The sequence below is a fragment of the Danio rerio genome, chromosome 8 (genome assembly GCF_052040795.2).
Source record: "Danio rerio strain M-AB ecotype USA chromosome 8, GRCz13ab, whole genome shotgun sequence".
Lineage (NCBI taxonomy): Eukaryota > Metazoa > Chordata > Actinopteri > Cypriniformes > Danionidae > Danio > Danio rerio.
This window is the reverse complement of record NC_141028.1, coordinates 2,794,454-2,812,500: the sequence shown is the minus strand read 5'-3', so window position 1 is coordinate 2,812,500 and position 18,047 is coordinate 2,794,454. Positions and strand designations below refer to the sequence as shown.

General features: G+C 41.4%; 1 protein-coding gene across 1 annotated transcript in view; it reads right to left on the bottom strand.

Annotated features, from left to right (window-relative positions):
* rasal1a (RAS protein activator like 1a (GAP1 like)) overlaps positions 1-18,047 on the bottom strand; it is a gene marked incomplete in the record, with an annotated part of 86,902 nt that overhangs the window by 27,633 nt on the left and 41,222 nt on the right. The window contains 4 exon segments of the mRNA NM_001443113.1: positions 1,612-1,749; positions 6,611-6,803; positions 14,149-14,261; positions 17,441-17,505. Of these exon segments, the coding sequence (NP_001430042.1) occupies positions 1,612-1,749; positions 6,611-6,803; positions 14,149-14,261; positions 17,441-17,505 (509 nt within the window).

The following is an 18,047-nucleotide window of genomic DNA, read 5'->3' as shown; positions in this document are numbered from 1 at the left end:
AATAAACGCGTGCTAATAATTCAGGGGGGCTAATAATTCTGACTTCAACTGTATATATATAGTTATTGTACTGCATAATGTTTATTTGACCTTTTTTATGCTTTGCATTTAATTTTATGGTATTGTGGACGCAGTTTCAGTTTGAAAATAGTTTTTTTGTACTTTATTTTTTTGTACTATATTTTATTTTACATTTAATTGTTTGATTTTGCATGCATTTATGTTTGAAAAATAATGTTATTGTACTCCATAATGTATACATTTTTACATTCAGTTTTATGCTTTGGTGTGCATTAATGTTGGATTTTTATTTTATTTTACAGCATATTCATATTTTTATGACTGTTTTGTCAACATTTTGAGTGATTTCTACTTTCATTTATTCATTTTTATTATTTGTTTTTTGTTTATTTTCTTTTTTAAATATTTCCCAAATGATGTTTAACAGAGCAATGAAATTTTCACAGTATGTCTGATAATATTTTTTTCTTTTGGGGAAAGTTTTATTTGTTTTATTTCGGCTAGAATAAAAGTAGTTATTAATTTTTTTTAAAAACATTTTTTGGGACAAAATTGTCAGCCCCTTTAAGCTAATTTTTTTTGATAGTCTACAGAACAAACCATCATTATACAATAACCTGCCTAATTACCCTAACCTGCCTAGTTACCCTAATTAACCTAGTGAAGCCTTTAAATGTCACTTTAAGCTGTATAGAAGAATTCTTTACAAGAGTAAAATTCTATATAAGAGTGTCTTGAAGAAAATTATTGGTCCCACTTTATATTAAGTGTCCATAACTACTATGTACTTACATCAAAAAATAAATACAATGTACTTACTGTGTTTATAATGTATTTGAGAACACTTGTGGTGATTTTGAGTTGGGATAGAGGTTGGGTTATAGACAGGTTTGGTGGCATGGGTAGGTTTAAGGGTGGGTTAAGGTGTAAGGGATGGTCAACAGTGTATTTACAAATGTAATTACAGAAGTTAATTACAGATGTAATTACTTACATGTATTTAATCAGGCATAGGTACACAATAAATACATGTATTTACACAATTAGTACATTGTAACAAACTATTAGTTCCTGTGTAAGTACATATTAGTTAAGGACACTTGATATAAAGTGGGACCAAATTATTTACTGTCATCACATATTTATATATATGTCAACAGTTGCTTTAGTAATATTATTATTAAGACATGACTTGTTCAAAACTCATACCTGCCACTTTATATGTTTATATATTTCACTTTCTCCTGAATGATGCATAAATCAGTAATTTAAAGCATGCATTTAATGGATGAACATGTTTTTAGTGGGTTTTCTCCGGGTGCTCTGGTTGCCCTGCACAGTCCAAACACATGCGCTATAGGGGAATTGATGAACTAAATTGACCGTAGTGTATGAGTGCATGTGTGCGTGAATGAGTGTGTATGGGTGTTTCCCAGTACTGCACTGCAGCTGGAAGGGCATCTGCTGCGTCAAACATATGCTAGAATAGTTGGCGGTTCATTCTGCTGTAGCAACCCTTGATAAATAAGGGACTAAGCTGAAGGAAAATGAATGTTTTGAGTGTTTTACTACAGTAATGCTGTGCTGTACCTTAGCGAGCAGCAGGAGTGTCCGGCTGGTGCGTGTGTCTGCATGATGATCCCTCAGCTGGAAGAGTTTGGGTGTGAGAATCGCAGGAGCAAACAGACGCAGGAAGAAGAAACCACTGATGGCCAAATACTTCGCATCCTGCAGGAGAGAGAAACGCGGAGGTGAGTGGGTTTGACAAACCACCTGTAGAAACACTATTACTCTAACACTAAATTATCTGAGCACAAACGGTTGCTTTGTGTAATCAGCACTTGTGTGTGTTGCCTTTTCTTGTTGAATCACTGAATGCCTCCAACTGTAAGTCGCTTTAAACAAACGCATCTGTTAAATGACAATGTAAATGAGAAAAACACTCATTATCATCATCAGTATCAGTCCTGATCCAATGGGGGACAGTAACCGAGTGTTGTTACTGTACTTAAAGGGCAACTATGATGAGAATCAACTTTTGTAAGCTGTTTGGACAGAACTGAATATTGGAGTATATTGAAGTCATAGACACAAAAAGTCTCTTTTTAAATTTTCCTGATGTTAAAACAGGACCCAGATCCTAGTGATTTTGAGGCCCACCACAACGTGACATAGGAGTGCAGTTTCCCCACCCACCGAATTGACTGACATGTGCCATGTCTCCCTAATAACATTTATACACGAGGCCACAGAACATTTTTTGCAAATACACCGGGATTAAAACATATGTTCCAGCTCTCTGTGATCAGCTTGAATGAGTATTTAACTTTGAATTGATTTTAATTAATGAATAAGTTAATACATTGCTTAATATAGGAATGTTCAGTGCATTTGCCTGTCTCTTTATAACTATTTTCAGAAACCACCAAACTAGGTCAGAGGTCTGGACTATTGCAACTCTCTACTAGCTGGGCTTCAAGCTAACTCTATCAAACCTCTTCAGCACATTTCTAGAACTGCTCGATCGTGCAGATTCGCACTCTATAACATCAGAAAGATCCGACCCTTCCTATCTGAACATGCAGCTCAACTCCTTGTTCAAGCTTTTGTTCTCTCCAGACTGGATTATTGCAACTCTCTGCTAGCCGGGCTACCAGCTAACTCTATCAAATCTCTTCAGCTGCTTCAGAACGCAGCAGCACGAGTGGTCTTTAATGAACCTAAACGAGCACATGTCACTCCGCTGCTCATCCGTTTGCACTGGCTGCCAGTTGCTGCTTGCATTAAATTTAAAGCTCTGATGTTTGCTCACAAAGCGACTTCTGGCTTTGCTCCTTCTTATCTGCTCTCACTTCTGCAGATTTATGTGCCCTCCAGAAACTTGCGTTCTGTGAATGAACGTCGCCTCGTGGTTCCATCCCAAAGAGGGAAGAAATCACTTTCCCGAACTCTCGCGTTTAATCTGCCCAGTTGGTGGAATGAACTCCCTAACTGCATCAGAACAGCAGAGTCACTCGCTGTCTTCAAGAAACCACTAAAAACTCAACTACTTAGTCTACACTTCACTTCCTAATCTGCACCACCACTAACTGTACTCAAAAAAAAAAAAAACTATTATTAGCCAACAACTTCACCCTGGCACCACCTCGCACTCAATTGAGCACAATGGGAGACAGATCTTTTAGCTCTATGGCTCCTCGGCTATGGAACTCACTTCCAGTAGATCTTAGGAGCAGTGACAGTCTTCACAATTTTAAATCACGTCTAAAGACCCATCTTTTTAAGCAGGCTTTTACTTAACAATTTTTTTTTTAATCATGTTTTATTATGTTCTTTTATATTCGCTTTTGCGTTTTAACTTGTTTGGTCAATGATTGTTTTTAGTAATGTTTCATTTGTTTAGCATGTCTGCTGATGCTTATTGTAAGGCGACCTTGGGTGTCTAGAAAGGCGCCATTTACAAAGAAAATGAATTATTATAATGTTTTGCTTCTTACACTTTACACACCTGAAACTTGCCTACAGCACTTATTCATTGTTGCTTTTATAGTTGTGTAAATTGCTTCCTTGTCCTCATTTGTAAGTCGCTTTAGATAAGAGCGTCTGCTAAATGACTAAATGTAAATGTTAGACTGGTCATTCTTTGGGTTAAACTGTATACCATCCCTACAAGCCAGACAGAAGCCCTGCCCATGACGGGATTCTGCGTCTATTGTGAAGTTGATTTGACGTGCGAATGAAGCAGATTTTGATGTGCAAATGAAGCGAGTAAACTCAAAACGTTCACGTGTCTATTTAGGCTCGAATAGCGCGATTTATCTGTGTGTACCGCGTCTGGTGTGAACACAGCATGAAACCCTCTGTCGCTGATCCATCCTACAGTGTAAACACAGGAGACACTGCTAGCTGCAGAGCCACTTGAGCTCCAGCGAGGGGGAGCTTGAGCTCCTCCTGCTATAAGCTGTTTTAATGCGTACACCTAACCCCAACCCCCAATGACATCATTAGTAGAAGAACATACCTGTCAACCCTCACGTTTTTCCCAGGATTCTCCCGTATTTTACTGTTCTATCCTGCTATCATCCCGTAAAGGTATTTTCCTGTATTTCTCCCTTATTTTCAGTCTTTCTCTGAACAGTTGAGCCTCCCTATACGCAACCCATACGGCCGAACCACCAGGGGTTGCCCCTTTGCTCTAAAACGTGAGTCTTCTGTGCTTTCGCTTTGTTTAGAAATGAAAACACTTATAAATAAATACTAAAAACATCGCGATTCCATTTCCTTTTGATTACAGGTGCCGTCGCCCATCCTATACAATCCTCAAAACAGTCATATAGCGGTGCGTGACTGTCAGCTGACGCGCTCCATAGTGATAAACAGATGCTGTTTCCCAAACAGATTCTGTACACGCGATTTGAAGCGGAGAGAAAGTCTGGCTTTTGGGTGCGTGTTTAAACAGACATACACACATAATTAATAATAATAACATATAAGGATGTCGATCTTGTTGTTGTTTTTTCTCAAACACAACTAATTTCGTCTTAAATGAGCATAAAAAGTTAGGAAAGCAGTCGAATGCTTTTATTATCACGTCTGCATTTTTAAAGTGACACCTCTGTTATTTAACGTAATTAAAAAAATCTTAATAAATGAGAGATTCATTCGTTGCTCTTTAATCAGAATGTTAGGGCCCTATCATACACCCGGCGCAGTGTGGCGCAAGGCGCAGCGCAATAGTCTTTTGGTAGTTTCAGCTTGGCGCAAGAGTCATTTTGAGGCGGTGCGCTACGCTGTCTAAATAGCAAATGCATTAGCGCTCATATGTGCGCCCATAGGCGTTCTGGTCTTAAAAGCAAGGCGTTCTGAGGCGGACCGCTGGCGCGTTGCTATTTTGAGAAACTATAATAGATTTTTCATTAGACCAAAACTAACCCGGTCTAAACTCCAGCGCAGAGTTGCGCCTCGCTTACACACTGCTTAATACACACCAGAGAGCAACAGGCAAATATCTTTACATATGAAAACATTTAAATATTAAGGATATATATATATAGGATATAATAAGAATAGATATAGGATATAAATATAAAGGATTAAAATATTACAAAACATATTATTTTCTAGCCTACATAAATATAAAAAATCACTGCTTTTTTGTCTTCTTCATCTCGGGAGGCTTTTTCAGTTCATTCATAACAATTTGCTTTTGTATAATGTTATTATTATTAGCAGTATTATTTATTATATCCATATTTATATCTGTTTTATTAAAAACAAGCTTAGATTTGCCCACCTGTCAGGTTTTAGACCATATGGGGCACAGCATGTGTTTTAGGATATAACTCAGGTTTTTGAGCACACTTCCTTATTATTGTTCATTTATTCGTTTGCTGGAAATTAGAACTGAATTTAGAAATAGTTTTGAAACAAATCTTTGCACTTAACAAACACAAGTATTTATTTATAGACTAATTGATGTCTGTGCATAAAGGTTTCCCTATCCAAGAGTGAAAGTGATCCATTATCTCTCATTCTCACGCAGTAGATGCTCTGTTTAACTGTCTTCTGTTAAGAAAAACTGTGAACTGTTTGCTAGTGAAATGATAATTTTTTCCACTTAGACTTACTTTGCGTCCTGTAAATAGCGAATGCGCTCCTGGCGCGACGCAGCTGGCTCTTAAAGGGAATGGGAGATGAGACTCTGATTGGTTTATTCTCAAAACACACCTATAACTCATTAAGAGAATAAGCTCAACCCTTTTAGACCATGCGCCACGGCGCAAGGCAGATTTCCCGTCCTTAAATTAGCAAAAACGGTTCCTGACACGCCCTGAAAGCGTTTGCGCCCTGCACATGGACCATCAAAATAGAGCCCTATAAGTTATACAGTGGAGAAACGGCTAATGAGATTGATAGCTTGATTCTATTTCATTATAATAACTATTAATTTTAATAAGCTGAAGTTTGCTAATGTATTTGCTGCTAATGCATGTATTTATTTTTTCTTTTGTTAATAATAATATTAATAAAACATATTACTGACCATTTAACTGTTTATTTACAATGAAACAGCTCCAAGTGAACATATTTAGTAATTTTGGGATTTTTTTAGGGGGGGGGGGGGTGGTGTTGGGGAAATCCCTTATTATGGTGGGCATATCCCTTATTTTCACATCACAATGTTGACAGGTATGGAAGAAGTACAAGGAAGGAGGACCTAGAGCTCAAGGTCCCCCCTGCTAGAGTTCAGCTCTTCCCAAGTGGCTCTGCAGTGTGCACCACTTGAAACACAGCAGTGACGGAACACTACCCTAGATATGTGACAATGATGATGTGACAATAAAAGTGATTTGATTTGATAGTCATGCAGTGTGAAAACATCTGACTACTTTGAAAGTCATGCAGTCTAAACTCAGCATAAATGAACGCTTAAGTCTGTTTAACTGAATGTATTTTAATTACAACATCGATGCTGTAAAAGAAACTTGATGAAATAGTCACATTAACGTTTATCATTGCCTAAAAACACTCGCTGTGCATATACACAAGTGCCTAATTTGTGTACCTCCTCGTAGTTTAGTGTCCTGACCTCATTCTCCGGCTCTGGAAACTGCTCCTCCACTCGTTTATGCAGTTGTTTGAAGACGACCCTCATCACAGGAGGACACTGGGATACGGAGCTCACGATGGCCTCCATGATGCTGCTCAGATACGCCTGCAGGACAGAAACGCTGCTTTCCCGCACCTCCGCCTCCGACGCCGAGCCTTTAAAGGAGATACGCCTGCAGGCACATACAGGTACAGGTGGCCTTTTACGATTATTAAAGTAAGTACACATGAAATCAGAGGGACTTTGTTAGCTCACATTGCTAGTTGTTTGGTGAATAATAATCTGTGCATGTCGTTGAGAAAATTGAAGTTTGCGTGGGTTTTCTCTGGGTGTTCCGGTTTCCCCCACAAGTCCAGAGACATGTGGTACAGGTGAATTGGATAAGCTAAGTGTAAGAGTGTATGTGTGTGAATGAGAGTGTTTGGGTGTTTCCCAGTGATGGGTTGCGGCTGCAAGGGCATGCGATGGGCAAAACATATGCTGGATAAGTTGGCGGTTCATTCCGCTGTGGCGAATGAATGAATGCCACAGTAAGTTTATTTAATGTATTTGTGGTGGAGTTTATTCAAGCCTTTCTGCAATGATGAGTCAAACACAAATGGTGTCACAAAGTTTGCAGTACACACACAGACAATAACCATCTGAACAGACAATTAATCACATTACTGCATTTATGTGTGAGTCAATTAATCGTCAGCCATATTTCCTAATGGTGACAGCCCCTATACACACACACACACACACACACACACACACACTGTGACGCCTGCTGCGCTGTCATTTGTCTTCCGTGTCTGTCTGTGTGTCTGTTTTGCTCCCTCTACAGATGCGCTGTAACATTGCGGGGCATAATCAGGTGGATGGGGAACACCTGAGTCTAAGTGAGCGCTCCTTTATCAGCGTCCTGCCACTGTTTGGGAGGCGGATTCTTCCGGCTAAGGGTTGGGACGGAGACCAGCGGCGTGCGAGTTGGCGGGGCGTTCTTGCTTAATGTTTGATCACAGTGGGCTTAAATAAAACTTTTGTAACGTGATTTTTGGCTTCCCCCTCTTATTTTTTACTTGTTTCGCCCCGAGGGCGTAACAATTGGGGGCTCGTCCTTGTGAAGACTATTTTTTGCGTCGATCGGTTTGTTTTGGTTAGATTTTCGTTTGGTAAGTGTTTTATTTTATTATGTTTTGCTTTGATTATTAGCTTATTTTGTTAGGAGGGGGAATGTAGTAGTTGGCAGGCAATTTGTGGTCTCCGTCCTGCCCAAGTGTAATATTTGATTAAGTTCTAATCATAGTCTAATCCGTCAAAAGAAACCTAGCCAAATTGTGCAGAAATAAACTGTCCCCGGGTAGGTGAAGAACGTGTCTTCGGATACGTTATTTTTTTTATTTTAGTTTGTTGTTTTTGGCTGGCTCGGGGCTTGGTAGCATTTGTCTCGGGAGCACGGCCGAGGTTTGGGGAATTACTTGTACATTGGTGGTTCTCCCAAACTTGCGGTATATAGTGCATAAATTCCCGGTCTTGGGCCAGTTGAAGATTAGGGTCTACATTAGTGAAGAGTCGGGGAGGTTTTATTTCTGTGTGATTGGTTGCAATAACGGTGATATTATTATTATTATTATTATTGGATTGGAGTTAATTGGATTTTTTTTTCCTATGGCGAGTGTTGTGGAAACGTTTGTTCAAACTCCGTCGGAGGACTTATTAGACTTAATGACGAAGGATCAATTATTAGAATTAGCAACTCATTACGAAATTGAGCTCTCCGCACTTCAGAAGAGAACGAAGGAGGGGATAAAGCAGATTTTAAAAGCGTCGCTGTTTGATCTGAATGTGCTGGTGGAAGCACCGGCTCCGATACAACCTGGGTTTGGTGCACTTTCATTCGAGCAGCAGAAGGAGTTGTTGATGTTGCAGCGCGACACTGAGTGTGAAAAGCGGCGTTTAGATTGTGAGAAAGCTAAAATAGAACATAAGATTGAGGAGAGTCGATTGGAGCAGCAGCGCGTGCAGGTCGAGCAGAAACGACTTGATCTTCTAAAAGAGGGTAAGTTCCCTGCTGAAAGTGTTGTAGCCTCCTCTCCTAAATTGGATATTGTTAATAATTTGCGCTTGGTTCCGCCGTTTAATGAGTCTGATGTGGAAACTTTTTTTCTGTTATTTGAGAGGATTGCTGTAGCTTATAAGTGGAGTGACATTGAGCGCACCTTACTCCTTCAGTGCGTTTTGACGGGAAAGGCCCAGCAAGCGTATTCTGCTTTATCAGTTGAGGAGAGTCAAATTTACGAAAATGTGAAGTCATCTGTTTTAAAGATTTATGAGCGTGTGCCGGAAAGTTATCGCCAGCAGTTTCGTTCTTTGGGGCGTGAATCCAATCAAACGCATGTGGAATTTGTGAGAGATCTAACTTTGCGATTTAATCGTTGGCGTATGTCGGCAGAAGTGACCACCTTGGATGATCTGATAAATTTGGTTTTATTGGAGCAATTTAAAAATACGCTTCCAGATATTGTTGTCACTTACATTGCCGAGCGTAATGTTAAGACCGCGTCCCAGGCAGCAGTGCTGGCCGATGAGTGGGAACTCATTCATAAAACTCGTGCAGACGGGTTCAGAAGTGATCGCCTTTCTCCCTGCTTAAGTTCTCCATCCGTTTATTTGAACCAGGCAAGGCGTCCTAAAAGTCCATCAAATAGACACGATTTGACTTGTAACTACTGCTTAGAAGAAGGGCATTGGAAATCAAATTGTCCCGTTCTTAAATCAAAAAGTGCCAAAGCACAGCTAACTAAATCCGCCGGTTTTGTAAAGCCCGCTGCGCTTGTGGGTCCTGTACCGCTGTCCGCTCTGTCAGCTGAAACACCGGCGAATACATCAAGCGTGTTAGACCGCCAGGATATTTTTAATCCGTTTATTTCGGATGGTTTTGTGTCACTTAAAAGTGGTAATAGGATAGCAGTAAAAATTCTCCGAGATACAGGATCATCGGCTTCCTTTATTTTGGAATCTATATTGCCGTTTTCACTGGAGTCTGACACTGGTAAATCGTTGTTAATTCGTGGCATTGGATTAAATACATTATCTGTACCCTTACATAAAGTGACTCTGAATTGTGACTTAGTGCAGGGCGATGTAGAGCTTGGCGTGCGACCTGTTCTGCCCGTTGAAGGCGTGTCACTTATTCTTGGCAATAATCTGGCGGGCGGACGCGTTTGGGTTAGGGAAACGCCACCTTTGATAGTTTCTAACCCGCCTCCCTATTGTGACTGTCTGGATGAGAGTGCTCCGCAAAATCCTGATGTGTTTGTTGCTTGTGCAGTGACTCGATCTGCTAGCCGGGCGCAATCTGAAGTAAAACCTGTAAGTACTGAACATTTTTTTCCGTTAACTGATTACCCACTGGCCGTTTCTAGGGAAGAGCTCTCGAAGGAACAGCAGAGCGATGTAACTTTAAAAGCTCAGTATGAGCAAGTTTATGATGATGTTGATATTCGGAACCGGGCACAGGGTTATTTCATCAGAGATGGGGTATTATTGAGAAAATGGTCTCCACATGCTGGTTTTTGTGTGGGGGATCCTTTTGTCCAGGTGGTGGTGCCCGTTAAATGGCGGCCGGTAGTTTTAAAAACTGCCCATGATGGTCTTGCCGGTCATGCTGGCATTAAAAAGACGTATGACAGAATTCTTCGTTATTTTTACTGGCCACGAATCAAAAAAGATGTCGCCAGTTATGTTAAAACCTGTCATACATGCCAGTTGACTGGTAAGCCTAATCAGCCGTTAAAACCGGCGCCTCTGCAGCCCATTTCTGCCGTATGCCAACCTTTCGAGCATCTCATCATTGACTGTGTTGGGCCACTCCCTCGCTCGAAAGCGGGGAGTGAATATCTGCTAACAGTGATGTGCCAGGTCACTCGTTATCCGGCCGCGTTTCCTTTGCGTTCTATTAACACTAAGGCTATTGTTAAAGCTCTCACTCAGTTTATTTCTATTTTTGGCTTACCTAAAGTTATTCAGTCCGATCAGGGAAGTAATTTTACTTCAAACTTGTTTGCCGAAGTACTTCGTCATTTGGGGATTAAGCACAATTTGTCCACTGCGTATCATGCGCAAAGTCAAGGTGCGCTAGAGCGCTTCCATTCCACCTTAAAATCCTTGCTCCGGGCTTATTGCGTTGAGATGGACAGAGATTGGGAGGAGGGCCTCCCGTGGCTGATGCTGTCAGTTGTTATCGGAGTTTCCACAGTTATTTTCCGATGTACCGACACAGACGAGTGTTTTGACGCATGATATAGATGTGGGGGAAGCCACGCCTATCCGCCAGCGCTTTTATCGTGTTCCCCTGAATAAACGTGATGTATTGAGAGCAGAAGTTCAGTATTTGCTCGACAATAAACTGGCTGAACCCTCTTCCTCTTGCTGGTCATCTCCGTGTCTTTTAGTTCGGAAGTCCGACGATAGTTTCCGCTTTTGTACGGACTATAGAAAATTAAATTCAGTAACAAAACCAGACTCCTTTCCTCTACCGAGGATGGAGGATTGTATTGATCAGGTCGGTGCTGCAAAATTTGTGACTAAATTGGATTTACTTAAGGGCTATTGGCAGGTCTACTTAAGTGAGCGTGCGAGGGAATTATCGTCGTTTATAACACCTGATGGGTTATTCTCCTACCGGGTTATGAGCTTCGGGCTGCGAAACGCGCCCGCAACGTTTCAGAGATTAATGAACAAAATAGTCGCGGGATTAGAAGGGGTTACCGTTTATTTGGACGATACGATTGTTGTGAGTGATAGCTGGCCGGAGCATCTTTGTCGTTTGCGCCGCCTTCTCGATCGCCTCTCGCAGGCCAACCTTACCATCAATCTCGCTAAATGCGAATTTGCAGGGGCGACGGTGACGTACCTGGGCAAGGTAGTGGGACAAGGACAGGTGCGTCCAGTGAGGGCGAAGGTGCAGGCGATAGATGAATATCCGGTGCCTGTCACTAAGAAAGAATTAATGCGCTTTTTGGGACTTGTAGGGTTTTACCGCTGTTTTTGTAGAAACTTTTCCACAGTGGTTGCCCCTTTAACTGATCTGCTTAAGTCCAAAGCTTTATTTGTGTGGTCCGAGTCTTGTCAAACTGCGTTTGATGCAGTGAAGGCGTTGCTTACGTCAGCACCAGTCCTGATGGCTCCCCGGCTAGGAGAACCATTTAAGATTATGGTGGATGCCAGTAAAGAGGGAGCGGGTGCAGTGTTGGTTCAAGAGGATGATGTGGGCATCGAGCGTCCGGTTTGTTTTTTCTCACGAAAATTCAATAGTTATCAACGGAATTATTCTACCATCGAAAAAGAAGCGCTCGCATTAATTTGGGCTCTCCAACACTTTGAGGTGTATGTGGGAGGAGATAGTTCACCTTTAACGATTTATAGCGATCATAATCCTCTTACCTTTTTGCACTCGCTTAAAAATCCTAACCAACGGCTTATGCGCTGGTGCTTGTTTCTCCAACCTTTTCATTTGGACATTCGGCACTTAAAAGGCTCTGAGAATGTAGTGGCCGACGCCCTGTCTAGGGCCCCCTTGTAAATATGGGTTTGTATTCACTTTCTTTTTATTATGTACATGTTTATGGTTTATTGTATGGAAACGTTGTTTCCTGTTTATGGGGGAGGGTGTGACGCCTGCTGCGCTGTCATTTGTCTTCCGTGTCTGTCTGTGTGTCTGTTTTGCTCCCTCTACAGATGCGCTGTAACATTGCGGGGCATAATCAGGTGGATGGGGAACACCTGAGTCTAAGTGAGCGCTCCTTTATCAGCGTCCTGCCACTGTTTGGGAGGCGGATTCTTCCGGCTAAGGGTTGGGACGGAGACCAGCGGCGTGCGAGTTGGCGGGGCGTTCTTGCTTAATGTTTGATCACAGTGGGCTTAAATAAAACTTTTGTAACGTGATTTTTGGCTTCCCCCTCTTATTTTTTACTTGTTTCGCCCCGAGGGCGTAACACACACACACACACAAGTACAGTATATGAGACACTTCTGGAGGTGTGTTTTTTTCATGCTCAGAGACATTTCAGATGTGCTGAACTCACGCTATACATAGATCTAAGAGGCAAACGTCACTGCAAGAGATGAAGTTTGTGGAGTTCAGAGCTGTTGCCTGGAAACATCTCTCTGTGTGCATGTGTGTGTGTGTGTGTTTCTGTGTGTATGTGCATGTTTTTTTAAATCCCAATGGAGACTTAAATCTGAATGCACAGACTCACAGGGACCTCAATTTGAGTCCCCACTGGTAAACATGCTCATAAATCAGACAGAATTGTGCATTTTGTTTCATGGTTTTATTGAGATATTCATTGCATTGCACAACATTACAGCAAATATTACAACATCTCAAGTTTTTTTTTTTTTTGCAAAAAAGAAATAAATTAAATATCACACAGATTAAAAAAAATAAATAAAAGAAAAAAAATAATAATATCGGTAATAAAATAAAATAGTTAAGTATTTCGTATAAACCCAGAATACACTTAAAAAAAACAAACACACAAAATAACTAACCCCTAAAACCCACCCCACCCCTGGGACTAAAGCTTATGAAGTACTGTAGGTGTGACCTTCACCATCTTGGTTTTTAACCTACGCTTTCAAGATCAAATCTTGTCAAGTTTTTTCTGTTTCTTTGCCATAAGAAATCTAATCCTTTCCAAATGTGCTAATTTAGTTAATTCTTCCAGCCAAGATCCAAATGATGGGGATTCTGTTGATTTCCAAAACCATAGCACCAGCGTCTTTGCCACAATAAGACTGTAAGACAACAGTGGTTTTTGAGAATCCTGGAGTGATCTAGTTTTGTCTGAAATTCTGAATTTGACCAAAAGTAGGTCGAAAACTAATTCACAATATAAAATTTGAGATAGAGTTTTAAATATTTTAAGTAAGAGAGTGGCTATGTCAATCTTGCATTTATCACTGAAGGGAGAGATACTGTATCAGGAAAACGTTAGAATTGTGTATTTTGAAAGGTGAAAGTACAGATTGTATCCGGTAATTGTTGGGTTTAAGGGTAGAGGGAGAACATATACGGTTTAGTAGTGGTAGAAACATCACATCCAGTGTTTTTCCTGCCTAGTGAATGACAACACCACAAGTGATGCTCAAGCACTGCTCATGTATTTGTTCATTAATTTTCCTTCGGCTAAGTCCTTATTAATCAAGGGTCGCCACAGCGGAATGACCCGCCAACTATTGCAGCAGATGTTTTACACAGCAGATGGTCTTCCAGCTGCAACCCAGTACTGGGAAACACCCATACACACTCATTCTCACACACACACTCATACACTACAGCCAATTTAGTTGATCAATTCCCCTATAGTGCATGTGTTTGGACTGAGGTGGAAACCAGAGCACCTGGAGGAAACCTCACGCCAACACAGGGGGAACATGCAAACTCCACACAGAAACGCCAAGTGACCCAGCCGGGACTCGAACCAGCAACCTTTTTGTGCATGCGTGCGTGTATGTGTGTATCATTGCACCTGCAGCGGTTCAGGTCGATCTTGCAGGGATCCAGCTCCACATATTTCCTCTCCTCAAAGATGCGGTTGATGATGGGCTTCAGAACCTCATGCAGATAGAGCATTCCCACAGCCTGAGAGACACAACACACACTCTCACTGTCAGTCACAGACTATTACCACATTATAATTCAGATGAAGATTCACATACATGTACCACAAACACGTATACACACAGACACACACACACACACACATGCACATATACCACACACATGTAACAGTCACACAAATAACACACACACACACATATGCACGTACATACACACCACACACATGCATACACAGCCCTCAAACAAACACACACCACACACAAAAAGGCATGCACACACCACACACACATTTAACAAACACACATATACCAAATACTCAAGACTCACACACACACCATGCAAAAATGCATACACACACATGCACATATACCCCTATCAAAACACACACACACATATATAACAGACACACAGAAACCACACACAAACACACTTACATATACAAGCAAACACATAGCCGCACACCACACACGTATAACAAACATTACTACATGCAAACAAATACTACACACAAAAACACACACACACACATATGCACATACATACACACCACACACAACACACACATACATACCACACATATGTATACACACCCCTCACACAATAACACACACGAAAAAGACATGCACACACCAGACATACACACACCACACATACACATAAAACACAAAAACACATATACCACACACACATATAACAGACACACAGAAACCACACACACACACTTACATATACACACAAACACATACCCGTATACTACACACAAAAACACACACAAACGCACACATACATACCACACACATGCATACACACCCCTCACACAAACACACACCACACACACAAATAACAGTCGCACATACCCGTATACTACACACAAAAACACATACACACACACACAAACACACACATACATACCACACACATGCATACACACCCCTCACACAAACACACACCACAAACACAAATAACATACGCACATACCCGTATACTACACACAAAAACACATACACACACACACAAACACACACATACATACCACACACATGCATACACACCCCTCACACAAACACACACCACACACACAAATAACAGTCGCACATACCCGTATACTACACACAAAAACACATATACACACACACACAAACAAACACATACATACCACACACATGCATACACACCCCTCACACAAACACACACCACACACACAAATAACATACGCACATACCCGTATACTACACACAAAAACACATACACACAAAAACACATACACACACACAAACACACACATACATACCACACACATGCATACACACCCCTCACACAAACACACACCACACACACAAATAACATACGCACATACCCGTATACTACACACAAAAACACATACACACAAAAACACATACACACACACATACACACACACACAAACACACACATGCATACACACCCCTCACACAAACACACACCACACACAAATAACAGACGCACATACCCGTATACTACACACAAAAACACATACACACAAAAACACACACACACATACACACACACACAAACACACACATACATACCACACACATGCATACACACCCCTCACACAAACACACACCACACACAAATAACAGACGCACATACCCGTATACTACACACAAAAACACATACACACACACATACACACACACACAAACACACACATACATACCACACACATGCATACACACCCCTCACACAAACACACACCACACACACAAATAACAGTCGCACATACCCGTATACTACACACAAAAACACATATACACACACACACAAACAAACACATACATACCACACACATGCATACACACCCCTCACACAAACACACACCACACACACAAATAACATACGCACATACCCGTATACTACACACAAAAACACATACACACAAAAACACATACACACACACATACACACACACACAAACACACACATGCATACACACCCCTCACACAAACACACACCACAGACACAAATAACAGTCGCACATACCCGTATACTACACACAAAAACACATACACATACACACACACACACAAACACACACATACATACCACACACATGCATACACACCCTTCACACAAACACACACCACATACACAAATAACAGACGCACATATACCAAACACTCAAGACTCACACACACACACCACACAAAAACGCATACACACACATGCACTTATACCCCAAACACAACACACACACACACACACACACACACACGCATAACAGCCACACACATACCACACAAAAACACATACCACAAACACATAACAGACACACAGAAACCACACACACAAACTTACATATACACACAAACGCATACCACACACGTATAACAGACACACAAATACTACACACAAAAACACATACACACATATGCTCATACATACACACCACCCACAAAACCCACACATACATACAACACACATGCATGCACATCCCTCAACAAAACAAACACACACCACACACACATATAACAGACGCACATATAAACACTCAAAAGACACACACACCACACAAAAACACATACACACACATGCACTTATACCCCAAACACACCACACACAAAAAGACATGCACACACAAACACACACCTGTATACCAGACATGAATAACAGAAAATGCAAACACTACACACAAAAACACATACACACACATATGCGCATACATACACACCACACACATACGTACCACACCCCTCACACAAGGGGTGCATGTCTCTGTGATTGGTGCACCCCTCACACAAAAATGCATACACACACATGCACATATAACACAACACACACACATAACAGACACACATACACCACACAAAACACATACACATATAACAGACGCACAGAAACCACACACATATACACACAAACACCCGTATACCACACACATATAACAGACACACAAATACTACACACAAGAACACATACATACCACACACATATAACAGACACACATATACCAAAACACTTAGACACGCCACACACAAAAGCGCAAACACACACATGCATGTATACCCACACACGTATAACAGACGCACATATACCACACAACAAACAAAAACACACACACACACACAGACACAAACACAATCACATTTACATATACCACACACACGTCTGTATACCAAACACATACCTGTATTCCACACACACACACACATATACTGTACCTTCATGAACTGCTCCATGGCTTTGGATGCCAGTGAGTTTGAGCGGAAGAGTGTGTTTGGATCTGCTGTTGGGAGATACAGAAAAAGCTTTGCTTGTGTTTATTCATGTACAAATGTTTCTGACTTGCTTTATATTCATCAACCCACTGGTCTAATCATTTTAATCTCAGTGGCTCAGTGATTATCACTGTCGCCTCACAGCAAGAAGGTCACTGGTTCGAGTCCGTGCTGGGCCGGTTGGCATTTCTGAGTTTGCATGTTCTCCCCATGATGGCGTGTGTTTCCTCCGGGTGCTCCGGTTTCCCTCACAGTCCAAACACATTCACTATAGGCAGGGCCGGATTAACCAATGGGCCTTATGGGCACAGGCCCAGGGGCCCGTGCGCACTAGGGGCCCCTGCGAGGGGGGAGAAAAAAAGACAATTTCGGAGTGTCTTTTTTGGCTAATTGCAAATAGCGCATCTAGTTGGAATAAGCTATTCAGGGTTTACGCCCATTGATGCCTGATTGATAGAGACAAGATGAGTAAAGAGCTGTTAATCAGTACAGCCGCAGTGGCGCACCTTGTAAGGCGCACAGTTTCATCTTTTGACGCGATTAATCCTAA